The sequence below is a fragment of the Coturnix japonica genome, chromosome 1 (assembly GCF_054131305.1).
Source record: "Coturnix japonica strain WE chromosome 1, WE-NBRP24, whole genome shotgun sequence".
Classification (NCBI taxonomy): domain Eukaryota; kingdom Metazoa; phylum Chordata; class Aves; order Galliformes; family Phasianidae; genus Coturnix; species Coturnix japonica.
In genome coordinates, this window is record NC_140663.1 from 48,976,233 (window position 1) to 48,995,470 (window position 19,238).

The window sequence follows — 19,238 nt, forward strand, 5'->3', positions numbered from 1 at the left end:
TTCCTCTCTGTGTGCTTTATTTCTGACTCGTGCTCTCAGGGCTGGGAGTTTGTCCACAAGCCTTTACTTTCTCACGAAGGATTATTGTGGTAGGACCAGCAGAAGACTTAAAATTGTCTACTGCTTTGGAGCAGGAAAGCTGATGTCAGCCACTGGCATCCCCTCCTCCACAAGTTCCTGGCCGACAAAGATGAGGGCTGTTGATTTAAGACTGCAGCATTGCAGTCTTGAACGCAAACTTGTGTGAGGAAATCAGAACCATTAAGTACTGAGGAAAAGCCTACATTAAGGAAATAGCTGCTCACTGTGGGGCTGTGTTGTTGGAAGAGCCCTTGGTGTTCACCTGGGCCTGCTGCTCGAGGTCACCAAAACTAGGCTGGGTCTGACTAGTCAAGGTGCTTTCAAGGACAGAGGGCTCATGGGTGCCCTGTTGTAGTGCTGTGATGTTTTCCAAGTCACTCTGAGACTCAGCCCTCAATTTGCATCAGCTCTCTATCAGTAGTAGAAGTCCCCAGCAAGTAGGCTGCCATTAGGTTCCCAGTTCACCATACTACCACTAAACTAAGCCAGGCCAGATACCCACCTATCCCCTTGTAGGTTATATGCCTTATGCCTCCAAACATCACAGCCCATTGCTAGATCCTCTCCAGCCATTCAGCATACCCCTTGAATTAGGACAGCCCTAAAACTGGCTGTATTCTGGGAATAGGCCAACCCATGGCAAACAGACCTGCAGGCTCTGCACTTCACAGGGTGCACCATGAGCTTTGTTATTCACAATGGGGCAGAGTGTTAAACTGAAAATAGGAAATCTGCTCAGTAGGTGCCATGGCACACATTGGGCATCGTCCATCTTTGGAGACCAAGCCCATTTCCACCACTAAAGCTTCCCACACGCCCTAAATAACAAGCAGAAGTGGAGCCTGGCTTCTTGAGCACACAGCCTTTCCAAGTACAACCACCTTCACGCTGCCAAACACTGCTCATTTGTTTCGACTGTGGTTTTGTTCCAATGGAGGTCATTAAGGAGGTCTCAAACTAAGCAAAGGCTCAGACTGGCTCAGCCACTGTGCTGACTGCTCTGCCTCCCCCAGTAATTTGGCAGTGATCACACATGCTTCAGAGCAACCCAACCCTATTCCATCAGTACACAGGGCTAAGGAAGCTGCCACCATCCACAGCCTCTGCAATACCCACATCACAGGAATGGATGCCCACTGCTGACCCAGGACAGCGGAGCTGGCAGAGGGGGTGGTCATGTAGCCCAGAGAGATGCAAGGGGACAGCCAGGTCCTGTTCAGCCCCTGCAGTTGTACTGGCTGCTGCGTGGGCAAGAGCTCTGCCATCACTTCCCAACATTTCACATGGATGAAAAAGCATTTCCTTTAATTCTACTGCAATTCTAAAACGAAACTCTGGAAAATGAGGAAAAGAGAAAAAAAAATAATCAAGTGGCAGAATGGAAACGGGAGCATCTGCTTCCCAGGGTGTTGTGTAGGGCTGTTCTCTCTGGATGCACTGCACAGAATGGCACACGAAGCTCCTGGTGGCACACCGAAATAGCTCACCTTTCAGGTTGCATTTTACAGTTTCGCCAAAGCTTGAAATTTCTGAAAAATGACAGTCTAGTTTCATTCTGCCCAAAGGACAGCAGATCCCACAGCCACCTCCCTGATCAGCTTTTAGGAAAAGGGTTGTTAAAAGAATCATGGAATCATAGAATGGCCTGAGCTGAAAAGGACAACAATGGTCACATAGTTTCAACCCCCCTGCTGTGTGCAGGGTCACCAACCACCAGACCAGGCTGCCCAGAGCCACATCCAGCCTGGCCTTGAATCCTCCAGGGATGGGGCATCCACAGCCTCCGTAGGCAACCTGTTCCAGTGCATCACCACCCTCTGTGTGAAAAACTTCCTCCTTATATCTAACCAAAACCTCCCTGTCTCAGTTTAAAACAATTCCCCCTTGTCCCATCACTACCCACTCACATAAACAGCCTTTGCCCCTCCCCTCCCCCCCTCCGTTTACATGCTCCCTTGAAGTACTGGAATGCCACAATGAGGTCTCCCCTTCTCTCTTCCAAGCTAAACAAGCCCAGTTCCCTCAACCTTTTTTCATGAAAGAAAGAGAAGAACCAACTTTATTTTCCCTACTGAAGTGATGCAGTGCTCCCGTCACGGCACTGCTGGGCCCAGCACAGTGTCAGGGCTGAGCATGGAGGCTTTCTCATGGGGATGAACAGAGACAGTTTCATTCCATGATACATCCAAGGTCAGGCTGGAGGGGCTCTGAGCACCCTTATCTAGCTGTGGGTGTCCCTGTCTCACTCCCCTCCTTCCTGGGTTTGGAGCTATATGGGATTTATTAAAAGTATTTCCTTCAGTAATATGTAAGTCCTGGGAGTTTCATTGAGATATTTAGAATTAAATGAAAGGAAAGCATTCAAATTACAGCAAAGCGAGCAATGCTGCTTGGCTTATGGCAGCGTGGCTTGGGCTGTCCAGCCAGCCTTTGGCAGGAGGTGGATATAAAGCTACAAATAACCCATACAGAACATGAATGAGCACTGCCATGCTGGGAAATTATGGCACACGGGCTCCCTCAAAGTTTCTCAGCGCAGAGTTGCACGCTTTGTTTGCAGTGTTGGGATTCCAGCTTCATTTTTCACGAGCGTAAAGATGTCAGGTGGAAAAGCCTCAGGTCAGCACTTCTGAAATGATCTCCTGCTTTCAGGTTTAAGACACTGTGTGCTTCTGTTCCATGCCCACCGCCCTGTGGTGCAGCCCCTGTCCCTGACCCCCAGCTGCCCCTTCCCTGGCACAGCTCCATGCCGTTCCCTCGGGCCCTGTCGCTGTCACACAGCAGAGCTCAGCGCTGCCCCTCCGCTCCCGGTCAGGAGCTGCAGCCGCCATCAGGCCTCCATCAGCTCCTCTGCTCTGGGTGAGCAAACCAGGGCCCTCAGCTGCTCTTCACGTGTCTTCCCTCCCAACCCTTCACCACTGTTGGAGCCCTTCTTCAGACACTCAGTTATAGCTTTATGTCCATATATTGTATCTCCAAACCTGCACCCAGTGCTCAGGTGAGGCCACACAGGACAGAGCACTGCAGGACAACCCTTGGCCCTGCCTGGTGACAGTGCTGGGCCTGGGACACCCCACGGATTTGGCCCTTTGGACTGCCAGGGCATACTGCTGGGTCCTGTTTAATGGAGTGCTGAACACCTTAGTTTGGTCATCTGCCACAAAAAGGCTGCAATGCTGCTGAGTGAGAACTACCAGTCGTAAAGGTGAGCACTTAACGATGTTTGACAAATGAATGCATGTTGTGAGAGACTTCTTAGGGGAACAGGACCTTACTTCGTTTTATGGCAAGGAGTGCTGCAGACATTCAGGCTTGTCTCTCTCTGTGCTGTTCTGAAAGCTATACACATTCCAGAGGTGTGTTTGCATTAATCAGGGCCTTAAGTGCAGATTCTGTATCTATTAAACATTTATGTAATGCAATAATCTCATCAGAAGGACTTTAAAATATTTACACGCCTTAATAAATGTTTAAAATTCTTTGTACCAGTGGACCTGGACTTCCTCTGAGCCAACGGACATTTCTGCATCTTCCTGCGTTTCCAGGAAGAACTGAGGAGTGCAGCACAATATGCAGACTGCCCCTTTCCAGCCAGGTAAAGCAGAAAGGAAGCAGATGGTTGAGATGCCCTGCATGGGGCAGAGCGAATGGTTGGACAAACTGTTCTGCAGGCTTTTTTTCCTGCCTGATTTTTCACAGAAAGTCTTACCTTGCAACCAGTATAAAACCATCCCATGACCACAGTGGTTGTCTGGGTGGCTGCTCTTCCAGCCATGGGGCTAACAGAGGTGAAGTATTGCATACTGAGTATAGTGCCAGTCCTACCTAGTGCCATATTCAGTTTCATGCCAAGATTCTACAATCAGGCTTTGCTCTAAGCAAAGCAAAGCAAGGAAGTTAGTTCTCCCTAAGAGGCTAACACAGCCACTGATCATTTCAGTCTCATGCACATAGTACATAACCAGACATGGAATCTAGATGAGCCAGGTTTCATGTTTTGGGGCATGGTTGTCTTACAGTGATTTATAAAAAGTCTTCAAAAATTTAATCAGCTTTCAACTATGAGCAAAGGCCAGCTGGGAATTAAACCTAGCGATGAGTGTCTTTCAGTATCCGAATTCACAGCATTTTAAATCATTCATTTTGTATAAGTGGCATGCAGGGCTTTTTGGCAGGGTTTTGTTTGTTCGCTTTCAAAGGCCTCAGTGTCTTCTGCTCCAGACGAGGATCACAGTTTCCACAACACTTAGTGCAAAAAAGCAATTTCAAAGCATTAAGAGTCTAAGTAGTTGAGATTTCAAATAGGGAACAGAGGGAAGAGCGGTCAGCTGTTCTTCAAACATTAGATAAATACAGTTGACTTGCATCTCCAAATCATCTACCCTTTTTGTACATGAATTCAGATAATCTTGATACCTGAATTGTCCTCAGATCACTAATGTGGTCAGCTCCAAAGAGCTAACTTCTATTTTGGAAAATCAACAAATCCCAGAGACAGATTTCTAAGCGAAAGCTACCATCCGTCCCTCTAGAACTAGAATTAATAGGACAGGTCTATATTTTCGCTTAGTAAAACCTTACTGAGTAAAAATTGGCTCAGTACTCAGAACGATTGAAATGAAACATTCAACATTACTCCAGAACTTGGGATACTCCAAGAGAGAGAAAAAAAACCTAGTAGTGCCAACACAGGGACGAACACTTGCTTCAAACTGAAATTGGAAAACACGGCTATGCATGATGTAAGGGCAGCCACAGGATTCTCAGGAAAGCAGCCTACTGGCTGATTGCTTTCCAACTATAAATTGACTTTGTGCAAGTGTTATTGATCATGATTTTTGGAAAACCATTTAGAATGTCAGTATGACTAGAATGCGGTTCTACTTCAGCCAGAACACGGCAACAACTTCATTAATCAAAACCAGGAGACATCAGAAAACATGAGTAAGCAGACAAATCTTTCTTAATCCTTGGTCACAGTAAAACTCGTAATGTAGATCAGAGAACTTGTAGATATTAAACTTCAAGGCACTACTAAGAAGTCAATCATTCCCAAAGATGTCTACCAAACAATTCATTCAGTAACCTCCTTCGCTAGTAAAAAGATTTAAAATTTTTGAAGGAAAGCACTACCTGGGCCTCTCAAGACTTTTATAAAGCTCTGTGGAGAGAACAAACCCTCAAAAGAGAAATTAGAAGAATGTTCAATCACATTAACAGGCTGGCTAAATGAAGGAAGAAACAAGTATGGTTAGAGCTGAGAAACAGAAGTGTAAATAGAGCATAAGATGAACTCTCCTGCATATTATGTTAACGACTAGCAGGGCTGAAATCAAAATACACTTTTAACTGCAGAGAAAGTAAAGCCCATCCAGAATGGGGGTACAGCTTTATTTCCACTGGAGAAACTCACTGTCCTCTAAGCCTGGTAATGCTGAATGACTAAGAGATGCACTACTGCTCTTGGGTACCCACAGAAAATATGGTAATTCTGCATATTTATTAAACATTTTGGTTCTCAGCTTTAATCACTTATTACTTGTGATCTGTTAATACAGGATTTTCTAGAGTGTCTTGCATGACATGATCAAATATTCATTGAATTCAAGACAAACCCTTTCTGTTATGAATATGAGAATGATGCTTTAATGATAAAACACACCTCTACTAGCCATTTCTCCTATTGAAAGCTGATGTAGAGTACAGATGGGAAGATGATGATCCAAAAGATGACAGAGGAGCAGACTGACTTGGTTAGGAAAGGATTACAGATCACAGTTAAAACAATATATTGTATCACAGAGCAGCCTAGCCAAAAAGAAAAGAAAAATCCTACTGGAGACTTCTGGTATCTTTGGTAGTGCTTTTGAACATCACTGTGCTCTTCTCATAGCAGTTCATAATTGAATTAGCATATTCTATTGCCATCACCTGCTTCTCTGAAGAGACTACCCACTTTACAATAGCAATGTCACTATAATAATGAATTTCAAACACTCTATTTCACCAGTGCTTCCTAATGTGTATATTCTGCATTGCTTGCATGATACTCAGAACTGAAGTCAAATAGCAAATACATTAAAAAGATCACAGGCCATATTTTGAAGCCCTATTCTTCAAACTAGATGGCATTTATAAGGCCTTAATCCTCATGCTATGTTGATCTTTGTATAAGAAAAGTCTGATTTAGCTGGCAAATGGTAAAAAGAATTGCATTTAATTTGCTGCTCAACAGTTTTTCATCATCAACATTCTAAATGCCCCAGAGAAATTAATGCATTAAACACTGGAGTGAAAGAGGAGATCACAAATTTAAACCTCTTAGATTAATGGAAGATGCACAGCGATGTCAAAAAACTCTAAATGTTGATCTAAATAAGTTAGAAGAAACACCCTCCCCTGCGTTCAACAGCATAAGGCTGTGAAACTATCCTGGCTACTCTAAAAAGCTGCAGCTTAAGAAATGGATGAGGTGCTACAAGATATGGTTTAGTGGTTTTCTGTAGCTACGGTAATGGGAGGATTGTTGGACTAGATGATCTTGTAGGTCCCTTCCAACCTCGTGATTCTATTAAATGAATTTTTCCCCTGTCAAGCACACTCATAGAACCACTGAGATGGTCACAAAATGCTTCAAAATGCTAAGCAATGCCTGTTTCAGAGAACTTGCCCTTACTTTCTGTTTGCCATATGGATATTGCTGAAGCAGAGGAAAGAAGAGTAGACAGTGGGAATGGCCACTCCATAGGAGCACTCCAGCTATTACTCAGCATCAGGTAACAGATAGCTCAAAGGCAAAGCAACTGGAGTTTCTGGCTGGCCTTCTCATCAGAAGAGAGGAAATGGTACAAGAAGTTCTCTCAGGTTATCTTTGTGCAATGGGGTAATCTACCCTCCAAAACTTGGTCATAAGGGTTTTTCTCCTTTATAATATTGTGCAGAAGAGCAAGCGAAACTGCGTGTTTTTTAGATGTCTCTTCCACATTGGAATCGAAACCTTTCCACATCACATATTATTTATTCCTTGCCGTTCAAGATGTGTATTTCTGCCTTTCAGATTCCACTGAATTTGTCCCATTTGACATTTCTTGCCCAATTCTGCAGTCCGATCACTCATCCATTTGTCAGCAGGCTGTAACACCAGCTGCTGCTGATTTACCATGAAAATATTGAACACAGTAAGGATCCAGCCACGGCCAAACATCACAGTGCCCTCGTGCATCATATAAGCACACATCACAAGTACCTCAAGAAATTTTAATACAAAAGAACCTTGCAATTTGTTTTAAAAGGGCTTTAAAGTCCAGTAATTCTAATGAGAAAAGCATTTGAAATACCTATTTGGTTAATTCAGGTGGCAGTTCTATCAGAATGAAAAATTGTGCATCTATGTAAAAAAAAAGTACCATCTAGACCATTTTAAGCAATTTAATGGGAGTATGTCCTACAGTGCTACATACAACTAATTTAAATAACATTAATAGGAACTAAGAGAAGTCGGAGAACTTGAAGTTAGAAAGATTTTGTCTTTCACATAATAGAAGACATGATACATATGATTCATTCAAACAGCTACATCATATAGCTCTAAGAAAAAGCTCTAATAAACATTTTAAAATGAGAGTGCTAAGTCAGGCATCTAAATCCATGTCTAGGCACTGAATAGCTGGTTTAATTTTCAGAGTTACACTTCCAATTTCCACAGAATTTAAGGTGACCAACATCTATAGAAGCCCCATTACCGCTTATGCATTTAATTAATTCATCTGAGTAGGTCCATCAAATTAAAAGGGACAATTTATATCCATAAATTGCAGAACTAATGTTTACAGATTTACGATTTACACTGATATGTGGATTTAGTTGTCTAATTTAATTCTCAAAATTAAAAACTTTTGATCATAACATTTAAAATCTGAGTTATATAATTATGTATTTATGATGTATGCAGTAGCCTTTAAAAAACACACACCGTGAGAATTTCCAGTAGATTATAAACCAGAGCAATTGGTGGTTTTTTGTTTTTTTTTCTAAGTGGTAACCAGAGTCTTCATGATCAATGTGTTATTTGAATTACTGTGGTATAAAAATAAGATAAATCATTCAGAAGCAGTCATTCCTTATGAACAAGATTACTTCTAGAGCATGAAAGCAGAAATCCTGTTAGCAAGGATGGAGGTTTCTGCTTGGAAGTGGATGACGTAGACAGCTCTGGAATTTCAAAAGTTTATGTAACTTCCTTAGTGCCTAAAATAGCAACATAATCTTTTATACCTCAAGTTTTAGTCAGGGATAAGTGTTCGTGTTTGAATCAACACCATGAAATACTTTCTTTGAGTCAGGACACTGGCCATCACAACACTGTTAATTTTAGTTACTTCAACATCTTTTTCAGTTGCCAAATGAAAAGACACTTTCCAGCACAAGGAATTTTAATAATCAGTCCGTTATTATTGATGAGGTCAGTCTCAGGTTGTCTCTCTTCGCTACACTCTTCTACTAAATTACAACTGTAAAATAATCAGGTTGCTTTTTTTTTTAGCAGAAAGAAAAAGGGCTCAGTCCTGCAGACACTTTTTAAGTGTCTGATTTCATAAATGATGATAATTCTATTAGTATACGTGAAGCTTGTGACAAAACATTTTAACAACCAGGATACAAATCACTCTAACAGTTATTATTGATATCAAGTCTGCAGTGGTCAGAGTAACAGCATTGAACTTGCAAGATAAGAATGTACCATGTAACCAGGTCTATGAAAGAGAACTCATCTCGTCTCCTACCCACTTCTGTGGGAAGATGAGAACACACACCCACTTTGTATTAGGGAAGAAAAACAAGGTAAGCCACTGACTATTTTTTACCCTTTTCTTTATCACCACTGAGTGAGAAATTAAGAGATTGTTCTGGTTTGCACTAACAGATAAGAAACAGTTCTTTTAAAAGACCATATCTTTTAAAAATGAAGGATTCGGTAAAGGATTAATGTGTCCTTCGCTGTGTCTACTCAGATGTTTTCAACTAGCAGCCATCCACCTTGTTTTCAGTCTAATGGTCTCAGATCTCCTCCTAGATCCATCACTTCTTTACCAATCCAAACCAAAATGACTAAGGCTGTTTTGTATCTGTGTCAACTTGATTTACTTAGACCAAATGAAACAACCATTTTGAGGACCATCAAGTGGAATGATTGCTTATCTCGGTACTTCAGGAGAAGTCATTGCATCCATTGAAATAATTAGTCTCCGACATCACCATCTCTGTCACCTATGAGCCACAGAAAATGAAAACCTACGGCTAATAAGGCAGTTCCAAGCAGATCTCCCAGTGCGGTAAGATAAGGGATAGAAAAACTGTCAGGATCCTTTCCCTTTTTCCAGAAGTGGTGCACCATCCAGTCAGCAATCCATAACAGAGTAAACACCTATGGAACAACAACCAAAATCTGTATTATTCTCACTTTAATTACACTGTAAAAGAGCCAACAGACAACAACATTCCAGAATTCAGAAATATTGTACATTAATCCTTTTGAAAAATAGAAACAATTAATGTGAAATAATTTTAGGTTGAAACTACCTAACAGTGGGGACAGAGCCAGAACACAATGCGTCATTAACAGCATTCTTCATCCAGTCCATGCTTGAGAATCTCTGACAATCATAAGAACACCAACCAAAGTGCAATTGCACTTCCTACACATGACACCACTCTGTGTACAGTGAGGACGTAAGTGGGCTTTTAAGATCACACACAACCAACTGGTGTTAACCAGATGAGAGCACTCAACACAGGCATTGCTCTTGTTTCCACAAATCTAGACCACAGATGAAATAAGACATGGTATAAAGAATATGGGGTCAAATTAAGAACAACTCCATCTGGACTATTTGAAACACCCAGAATATTTAGACACTACTTTCATGTGTGAAATACCAATGTCACGTGCAGCCCTTCTGTATGAGGCACACGTGCAATATATATTCTGAAACTGTCACTTCAGGCTGAATTTGTCACAAAAATTCATTCCCAACCATGAATGTCTGAACATTCTAGAGGTTTGATTTTGATATCAAAGGTATGCATAATTATTAATCCAGTCTTAGAAAAGAATTCTTTTAATGTTAGACAGCTGTATGGTAAGAGATTCTGGTTATGTGGAATCATGTGGTGCAACATGGCAAAAGATGAATGGAGAAAAGACCACTAACTGAGCTTCCGTTTCTTGTGTCTTCTAAAGAGCTGCTTAAACTGAGATAGACTTTTTTATCTATTTTAGTTTATCAGATCTTTAGGAAGGTTAAACTAAAAAAGTTATTACCATATTCATTTCAAAGAGTCTTACAACATACATACAGAAGTAACAAAAATAGTTTAAGGTAGAAGGTTCACATTTTATTCCATAAATGATCAATTCTTGGAACTGAAAACATGTTTATATGTATGTGCACTTGTTTAATGAAATACTGAAATGATACTTGCCAGATATTCTCTCTAATACAAAATACAGTAAAAAAATGTCAAAAAAGAGAAAAAAATCCTTTTAAATAAGTTTTAATATTCCATCCTTGCTTTGCAGAAGTATGTTTTAAAACACAAACCCGAATTTCTAAGTACAAAAAAAAAGAAAAGGGGGGGGGGGGGAAGGAGAAGGAAGAATATTTGCTTAATGAAAAATGCATGGCTTATTTATCTAAACATATCTTCTGAAAAACTCTGTAGTCTAAGCTAATTATGCAAGTCCTAGGTGTGCTGACTGGAATCCAAACAAATATATTTAAAACAGATGTTTTCTTTGGAAGATTATCAGATTCTTTGAGTCAGCTCCTTCTTCTAACACAGACAAAAAGAGGTCTGTTTATAAAAGATACTGCATAGTAACATTGCCTACAGGATGCGTGCAATATTCTGTAGTGCCCCACAGCTACAACAGCTCTGCTATCGTGTGTTCTATTAGAAGATGAGAGCATTCACTGAAAAAGTAACTCATATTTCACAATCATTTAGACATTACACACACAGTCCAACTTAAATGGCAGTGTATATTTTTGTGTTTTGAAAGTAACATGAAAACTCATCATTTGCCTCTATACTTTTTGACCCTACAACACCTGACTTCGACTGTTCTGAAAAACAGGTAGTTTGGACATTATCTTTTGTGAACTTTCCCATATAATTTCCTTTGGCATATCAGCTTATGGGTATGTAACACACAACACAAGTTACAACAAACATGTCTTCTGCAACAGGAAAAAATTTACAAGATGGCATTGTGTTAACTGATAACTGCCATAGTAGATGACGGTGACTGGGACACAGCACTTACAGGGTAAGTTATGAGACTGCAGTCTACCAGCCTTTATTTTGAGGAAGGAATAATGCTATTATTGAGCATCTGCACACCTAGAAGCTCACTAACATTTAGGAATTATACAGGTCTGCTTTTGGAAATTGTAGGTAGTCAGTCAGAAACATACAGTCACAGTAGTTTTGTTGAAAGATAGAGGTCGGTCAATGTAATTTAAATCTTTAATGAGATTTTGCTTCCAAACAGTGTCAAGAGGTGGAAATCAAAGCCATCAATTGACAAATTTTGTCAAATTTTTGACAAAAAAGAAGCAAAAGCTCTACTGTGAGTTTGATGACTTTTTTTGAAAGTAAGACACAATTGTTTTGTTTCAAGCGATAAGAAAAGTCACTTGCAAAGATCTAACAGGTAAAATAAAAGGAGAAGCGTAAAGGAGAGCAAAGACTAATAAAAAGGAAAGGTTTCTTAGGCACGGGTGGAAAGTTCCATAACAGACATGTTAAGAGAGTTTAGTGGCACAGCACTTCTCATTTGCTGGGATTTGTCAGTGACTTATACTCATTTCAGCGAATTCACACATGTAGCATGGTAGTATAAGCACAGTTTAATTCTACTCTGCTCTCATTCTATGAACAAGCCTTCATAGCTCAAGTTGAAAGCCAGCTGCTCTTGAGGGAAAAAACAAAGATGACATCACTATGGAAAAGTAATTAAAACAAACAAACAAACAAACATATAAAATCCTGTAGGAAATATATTATCACAGTAAACTTCCAGTTAAGGATCTTTAAATGTGTTCTGATTGACATCATTCTCATCTGAGTTATGGATTAGGTTTTTAGTGGTTTTGACCCTTCACCAAGTTAACGATGGAATCACACATTTCTCAGATTTTAAACAGCTTTGGATACCTTAATTCAAAATTAAGAGTAACTTTTAAGCATTCAATGGATCTACATTGAACTTACTTGCTGAATCTCCATTGACTACAGCCAAAATTCTGTAGGCTGAGCAGGATCTACATAGGCAACATGTCCATGGAAACAACTCAGTATCTATCTTCTCCAAAAAAGCAATCACTTCCTTCAGTGGCTGGCTGTAAAAAACCCCACAGTTCTCTCTTGCTATTGGTATTTTAGTTATCTTGTGGTTTGGAACCACTGATTTAATTTCTTTGGTAGCAAATATAGATACCTTTCAGAAGATCCAGCCCACTCGTTACACAACATCTTGCTTCTCCAACAACACTCATCAATAACAAACGCACTTCTCTAGCCTTCTGTCCTTCTGGACTCTATCCAAGCACATAAACAGATATAGCAAGGAGTTTTGGCACATCTATACAAAAAAGTCTCACCAATTTAACTTAAGTCAGTTTTCAAGCTGATTTAGGACTTTGGCTAATGAAATTTGGAAATTCCCAATGCAGCCAATTAAGACACATGCATTTATGTAAGACTAATGTCTCATTTAAGTAAATAAAGACTGTACCATTTTAGCTGAAGGTGCTTCTAAAACAATATAATTGTATCAGTGTACTTGTTTGTGAATTAACTTTTATTTTTTCAATTATTATTTCCCAGTTTAAATCCAAATTCCACAGACAATCTTCTTGCTTTCTCAGTAGATCTGTCAGACAACCTGTGATCAAGGCAGTCCTAACTTCAGGCCGTTTGCCAGTCTGAATTAGGAGTACAACCCAGACCATTAAGCCTTCAGGTATGCTCAGCCTACAGTAGCCATAGCAAAACTCAGTGTGTTATCCTACCTACACAACCTCACAGAGGCAAAAATGAAATATCCCTGCTGATGACTTTGTAGGAGCCTTCTACCACAGGCAGCAACCCCCCTGGAAGTGATAGAGATAGTGATGTCCAAATTCAGATCCTAATGAATCTGACAAGTCTGTTTCTCACACTGCAGTGAAAAAGCTTTGAAAGGGCAGAACTGTCCAGGTTTGGGCTTCAGTTTCCATACTGCCTTGAATCATTAAGTATCCCTAGAAGTTATATCCTCTACACTTTGGAGGTAACCTTTCGTATCAGAAAAAGTAATTTTTAAAATGCAACATTTTCTCTATAAACACAATCTTCCTTATTTATGTATAATGAACAGTATACTCTGTAGTCTGAACCAGTGATTGAGCACCTTGTGGGAAGGTAGGGCCAACCCAGGGGATCTCAGGTGCATGCAAAGCCAGGATCCACTCCTTCCCAGACCACATTTAGGTGTTCGTAGGGGAGGTAAGAGTATCTTGCTGGAGGTTCCTGACTTCTGGAGGCCTTCCAAAGGGAAGCATATTTTATCATTTGGTTAGTTGGTTGTTTTTTTCCCCCCTCTATGTTTCTGTGTCCACGGCTGCTGCATTTGGACTTGTTCACATTTGCTGCAGCCTAGGATTGTGCCACCCCACTATTATTGCTGTACTTTCCATCATATTTAAGCATTATAATACCCCATGTTTTTTTTTTTTATGCATTGAAGAGGCTTGCACTAAAATAAGAACCCTCAGGCCACCAAGAAGTCCAAAACATTTCTAATGTGAACAGTAAGTCATCATGTGCATTGCTGAATTCTTGGTTTTCTATTGCCCAAAAACCTCTTAAGGCACTGCGGAAGTTGCTTCTCAGGCGCAGACACCTGATCTTTATTGCATAAGGACAACCACATTTTAGAATTACTAATTTGCTTGGTAATAGCTCAGGGAACCTCCTATTGTTTGTTTATTCCCCAAGTATTTAATGTAGCCGTGTGCTCAGATTTGGTTAGGAGGTGTTAAAATTCCTCAGAGGGCGTTTTACTGGCTCAGTGAGAACATTAAGAACAGAGACTGCCTTTCAGTGCTCAGAGCAGCGTGCCAGGGCTGATGGCAGCTCCAGAGCTGCTCTCATTCTGCTGCAGGTTGACAAGACAGAAGTTGAAATTCTGCTTAGTGCAGAGCTTCATGCAATTAAAAAAATACTTGAGGCCTTGCAAGATAAGAGGAGGAGGACAGTTTTCTTAATTAATATATCTTTGTTGGTCCAAGCCAGATTGTAATTTCATGCAGCATACTGCTGTATTTTTGTAAAGCTTTCAGGAAAATAGTATTCCTCTTAAATAGACACCACTCACTGACTTTAACCCTCATTTAAAATTAATATACCAGTTTCATTAGTGCACAGTGTCGTGCCCAGATATTGTATGCTGCATTACATGAAGAATCAATCCTATGTGCCTATGGATATTCTGTACATAGGCAATCTACCTCAAAATACTTCTGTTTCTTTTTCCTGGTGCTGCCACTCATAAATACATACCAGACCCAAACATGAAAATCTCAAACACAGAATTTCAAATGAGATTAATACAAATACACGTGTGCACTTGTCCCCCGGCTTACGAAGCTCAAGTCTCACTGAAATTAAAGAAATTTTTGCCTTGGATTTCAATGGAACCAAATTATAAATCTATTTCAATAACACTTCAAGAATATGTATTTCTTACAGGGAAAATAAAAATAAATAATTGTGCTGTTCAAGTTAGGAAATTAAATAAAAACAAACTAAAACAGTTTCTTTGCTTCCTTATATCTAGAAACCCTGAACTGTTTTGTTTGGACAGAATCAGATAGAGAAGCTGCAGATCACAATCCTGGCTACTCATACTATTTAAAATATCCTACCCTAAAGTTTTTTAGAAATAACTGCATATCCAGTGAATCTGTCCTTTGTTTTAGTACGAAGTCTATTTGGGGTCAATAATAACTAAATCATACTGCTGCTAATTGCATGTCATAATAATAACTTATTTACCATAAATATTTCATTTACATGACATTCAGGGGACAGAGCACCTGGGTACAGGTGGGAACAGTGTGAAGACAGTGCTAAATATTGCTGCTGTAAATCTTCATAGAGCAGTGCAAATAAATTCAGTTTTATCATTTTGGGAAGAATTCCAAAGTTTGCAGGCAACCTGAAAAACTCTTGTTAAAATGCCACAAAGAATTCATGCTTGCATTACAAATTTACTGCAGACAATGTGGAATAACATAAACTGAGCAACAGATAAAAGCTTTCATCATTACTTTTATATTTACATTAAATGTTCTGTAATTTACTCCAGCTTTCTGTAATGCTTTACTTCTACTCTTGCCATTTCCCAACCCTCTTTGTCTCCGTTTTAAACACCAGAAACAAAACACAGATCTTGAAGTTGATTAAAAATCTATTTTAGTCCACTTTGAAATGTGTCAAGTCTGAGTACAAATATTCCTTTTCCTTGAGAACTGGGTCATGTACAGTCATACAACTCCATCAGGCTGAGAGGTAAATAGTTTCAAATGTAAGGGTTAATGCAAGAATGCTCTCTGTGAAAATGTTAAACCTGCTGTAATGGCTGGTATGCAGAACCACAATAACCACTACTAGAAAAATGTTACAATAATGAAAATAGGGAAAAGAATCTAGCTAAATATTTTCAGAAGGTGTCAAAAAACATGGGGTTCCAAATTGTAAATCTGTCACAACCCGTAAGGATTTATAGTGTGCAATACCATTACTTGGTTTCAAATCTCAAATAGCCTGCCGTAGCTAAAGACTGAAGGGAAAGAAGGGAAAATAATCTATTAAAGCAATAGGGGGGGGAAAAAATGAAGCTGTATGTCTGCTTTTCTACATGAAAAATTAAGAAAATTAGATGTGGCCTTGTAGAGTTCAAAGGAAATACGTGACTCTAAAATGGAATGCTCTGATCAGGCCTTAATTTACAAAAATGAACTTTGCACGTGTATTTGTTCCAGTACCAGTCCTGAACAACCATGTGATCTGAAAGCCCTGCCCTAATGCCTCAACTTGGAACTTCCCCATTTCTTTCACCTTACTCTATCTTTGCTTCAGAAGAAAAGGTTTGTAGCCCTGAATGTATTGTGGCTGTAGATCTGAGTACAGGAGGACTATAGGGATTTCATATGGATTTGTCTTGAGCTTGACTCCCATTTGAAATCTATTATTGGCTGAAATCACACTTCAGTCTACAGTAAAGGCACTGACAGGGACTCTTTCACCCCAAAACTGTTTTCATTAAGCTTATAAGGACTTCATATCCCTGACAAAGAATGGCATTTCTTCCTTGGGAGAACGCAGTGTAAAGCAAGCAGTAAGGCTGGAAACTAGGAATGGCAGAGAAGAAAATGAGAAGTAATAGTTCTGTAATTTTTACTATGACATTCTTACATGCAAAATGTGCAACTTTTGAAGTAATGCTCTACAGAAAGAGTATAAAATTCTCATATAAAATTAAAATCATAGCAGACTTCATGACCTATAGTTATTGGAATAGCAATAAATAGACACAGACAATTTGGAACATCAAAATCATGACTTTCTCAAGGACTTTTTGGCAATAATGCTGTTAGTATTTTAAAACTACATTGGTAACATTTTAGAAGCACTATATATATGTTGAACATACGGATATTTCCACCATATTTTGATTGTGTAATGTGAGCATCTTGTTGCTTTTTTATAGTAAAATGAAACATTCCAGTTAATTTAGCCAAGTTTTAGCTTAAAACGGCTGAGGATTTAGTAAAAACATTTCATTTTATACTACGAACTTCTAGGACAAATTGTTTCATTTTACGACATTAATATTTCAGAAGGCATCTTTCAGAAACTGCTACTGCTAAGGTGTGGACAACTCACTGTGGGCAGTAGCCCACAAAATAATGTAACAGTGTTTGACAACTGATGCAATTACAATTTCTCGTACATTGATCACTGATCCCTGTTACACTAACTTTAATTAAAAATTCACCAAGTGATAACATTCCTATTACCTTTTTAACTGCATTAACTAAAACAGGATCCTGAACCATTTTGAGAAACCACTGTGGGAAATTTCTTTGAGAGTTTTCTTAATGTATTCTTTATTCATAAATACTACTTTTCCATCTCTCCATTTCGCCTCTAGTTGATTAAAATGATGGGGGTTTTAGATGCAGAGGTGCCAAGAAGCATGCAGAAGACTGCAAAATGGATGACTGGAAAGTAATGTAGTCAAGTATCTTCTGAAAAGCACTTACAATACGGATACATGTCTACAAGCTATATGCATGTGGAGATAAGTAGTTGCTTCATAACTGTGCTGAAAGCCTGTAATAACACATCTTTTTCACTTATTCATGGGATTTCAGCATTCAGATAATATATGGTTTTCTTCAAGAACTTAATTTTACCTATGTGAGCATTTTCAAATTGTATTTTTTCTTACCTGTAGCAGAGCTGCAAACAAATATACTGCTATGAAGATTGGAGTTAGGGAAGTATGGCCACTTTTCATTAAATGGATAGTGTACAAGAAAATTAGATGACCAGGAATCACCAGAAGAAGCAGAACTTGGGCTGATTTGTTATTTACTCCTACAATTAAAATAATAACAATAATAAATAAATAAATAAATAAATAAACGAAATTTAGTTAAGCTTTTCAATTTCTATACCACATTCTTATTGATTTTAATGTTGGAAGAAGTTTTGGCCTATAGCATTTGCTATTGTGGAATAGCATGCATAAAACAGAAGGTGCAAGCTGTGTGCTTTCAATCGGTGCATTTCATCTATTTGTGTTCTGTACCTAAGTAATATTGTCTAGTTTTTTTTTGGTGCTCCAAAAAAAAACTAGAGCCCTCCTAGGAAAGAGGATGTTTTGGATACCATATTCAAGCCATCTTCAAATGTACCTCATACGTCTAAAAATTCCACACTATTTTCACATCTGTCCCAATGCATTTCATAAATATGGCAGTGTAATACGTGCAATTAAATGTCAAGTTTCTCTACAGTTAGTAGATTATTAGGAAAGGGGGAAGCACAGAGACAAAAATAAGCTCTGAAGAAAGCATGTAGAAAGAAAATGGCAAATGTGGAATGGAAAACAGGGACTAGGATATTAATGATATAAAAAGTTTGATCTGAAGACTGATTTGAATTCTGGAGTTAAAAAACAACGGCTAGAAAGGAAACAAGGAAACTTCTTCTAAGTGGGTATCATCAGTGTCCTGCCTGATTGGTCCCTGTCTTTGATTCCAGCCAGAGTTGCGCTTTTCTCCCTGATACTCTCTATGCATCCCCTCCCGCAAGCTGTTTCTTGTGGTTCCTATGTGTAAATAGGTGCAGGCAATGGAAACTAGCCAGACCTTTGCTGCCTTTGAATTGCATTGGAGTCTCTCACTGGGGTTATAGTCATACAGGGAGGAAAATAGGAAATATAAGACACAAGTTTTAACAATGAAGTGACTAATACATACCTGTACCGTAATAGGTTCTGCATGGATAATAGCAACCCTTGGCTTCTTCTGGCAGCTCTCCAGGAATACTATGCAAATGGAGGTAGGTAGAAATTCTGCTAGCTTGAATAGCTACTAGATTACCACCAATACCTGAAATGCAAAACAGACCAACTGGAAATACAAAACAGACCAACTGGTAAATTTTTTTTTTCTATTAGTAAGTAATATCTGCAAAATATGCCTTCCCCCCCCTCCCTTCGCCCCCCCCGGAAGCTTTTTAGATCTGAGAAGATATAATTAGGTGGAAGTCATGCATGTCTTGTCGGTTAAGCAGGAGAAAGGACTCTGTTATTGTAGTTGAACTAATTTGTATATCTGATGCTTGGGGCTTTGGTCACAGAACATGTGTCTGTCATCACCAGAAGAACCTATCTGCCAAATCTCTTTGGGGACCATAATGTGTTTAGGACAAAGACCTGATACTAAGAACATAAAGACAATTTTCTGCCTCACCACATCTTTAAGACGATTTTTGGTAGAATCTAACAAAGGAGTAAATGTCTTAACAAAGGGTTT

The 19,238-nt window shown here is 39.3% G+C and overlaps 1 protein-coding gene across 6 annotated transcripts in view; it reads right to left on the reverse strand.

Annotated features, from left to right (window-relative positions):
* Nucleotides 1–7,494: 7,494 nt before the first annotated feature.
* Nucleotides 7,495–19,238, reverse strand: part of SLC41A2 (solute carrier family 41 member 2) — a 39,639-nt gene continuing 27,895 nt past the window's right edge. For all 6 annotated transcript variants that reach the window (XM_015864568.2, XM_085518690.1, XM_015864580.3 and 3 more), the window contains 3 exons: nucleotides 18,681–18,812; nucleotides 17,645–17,793; nucleotides 7,495–9,505 (listed from right to left, as the gene is read on the reverse strand). In XM_015864568.2, the coding sequence (XP_015720054.2) occupies nucleotides 9,320–9,505; nucleotides 17,645–17,793; nucleotides 18,681–18,812 (467 nt within the window). In that variant the 3' untranslated portion in view covers nucleotides 7,495–9,319. The remainder of the gene's footprint in view (nucleotides 9,506–17,644; nucleotides 17,794–18,680; nucleotides 18,813–19,238) is intronic.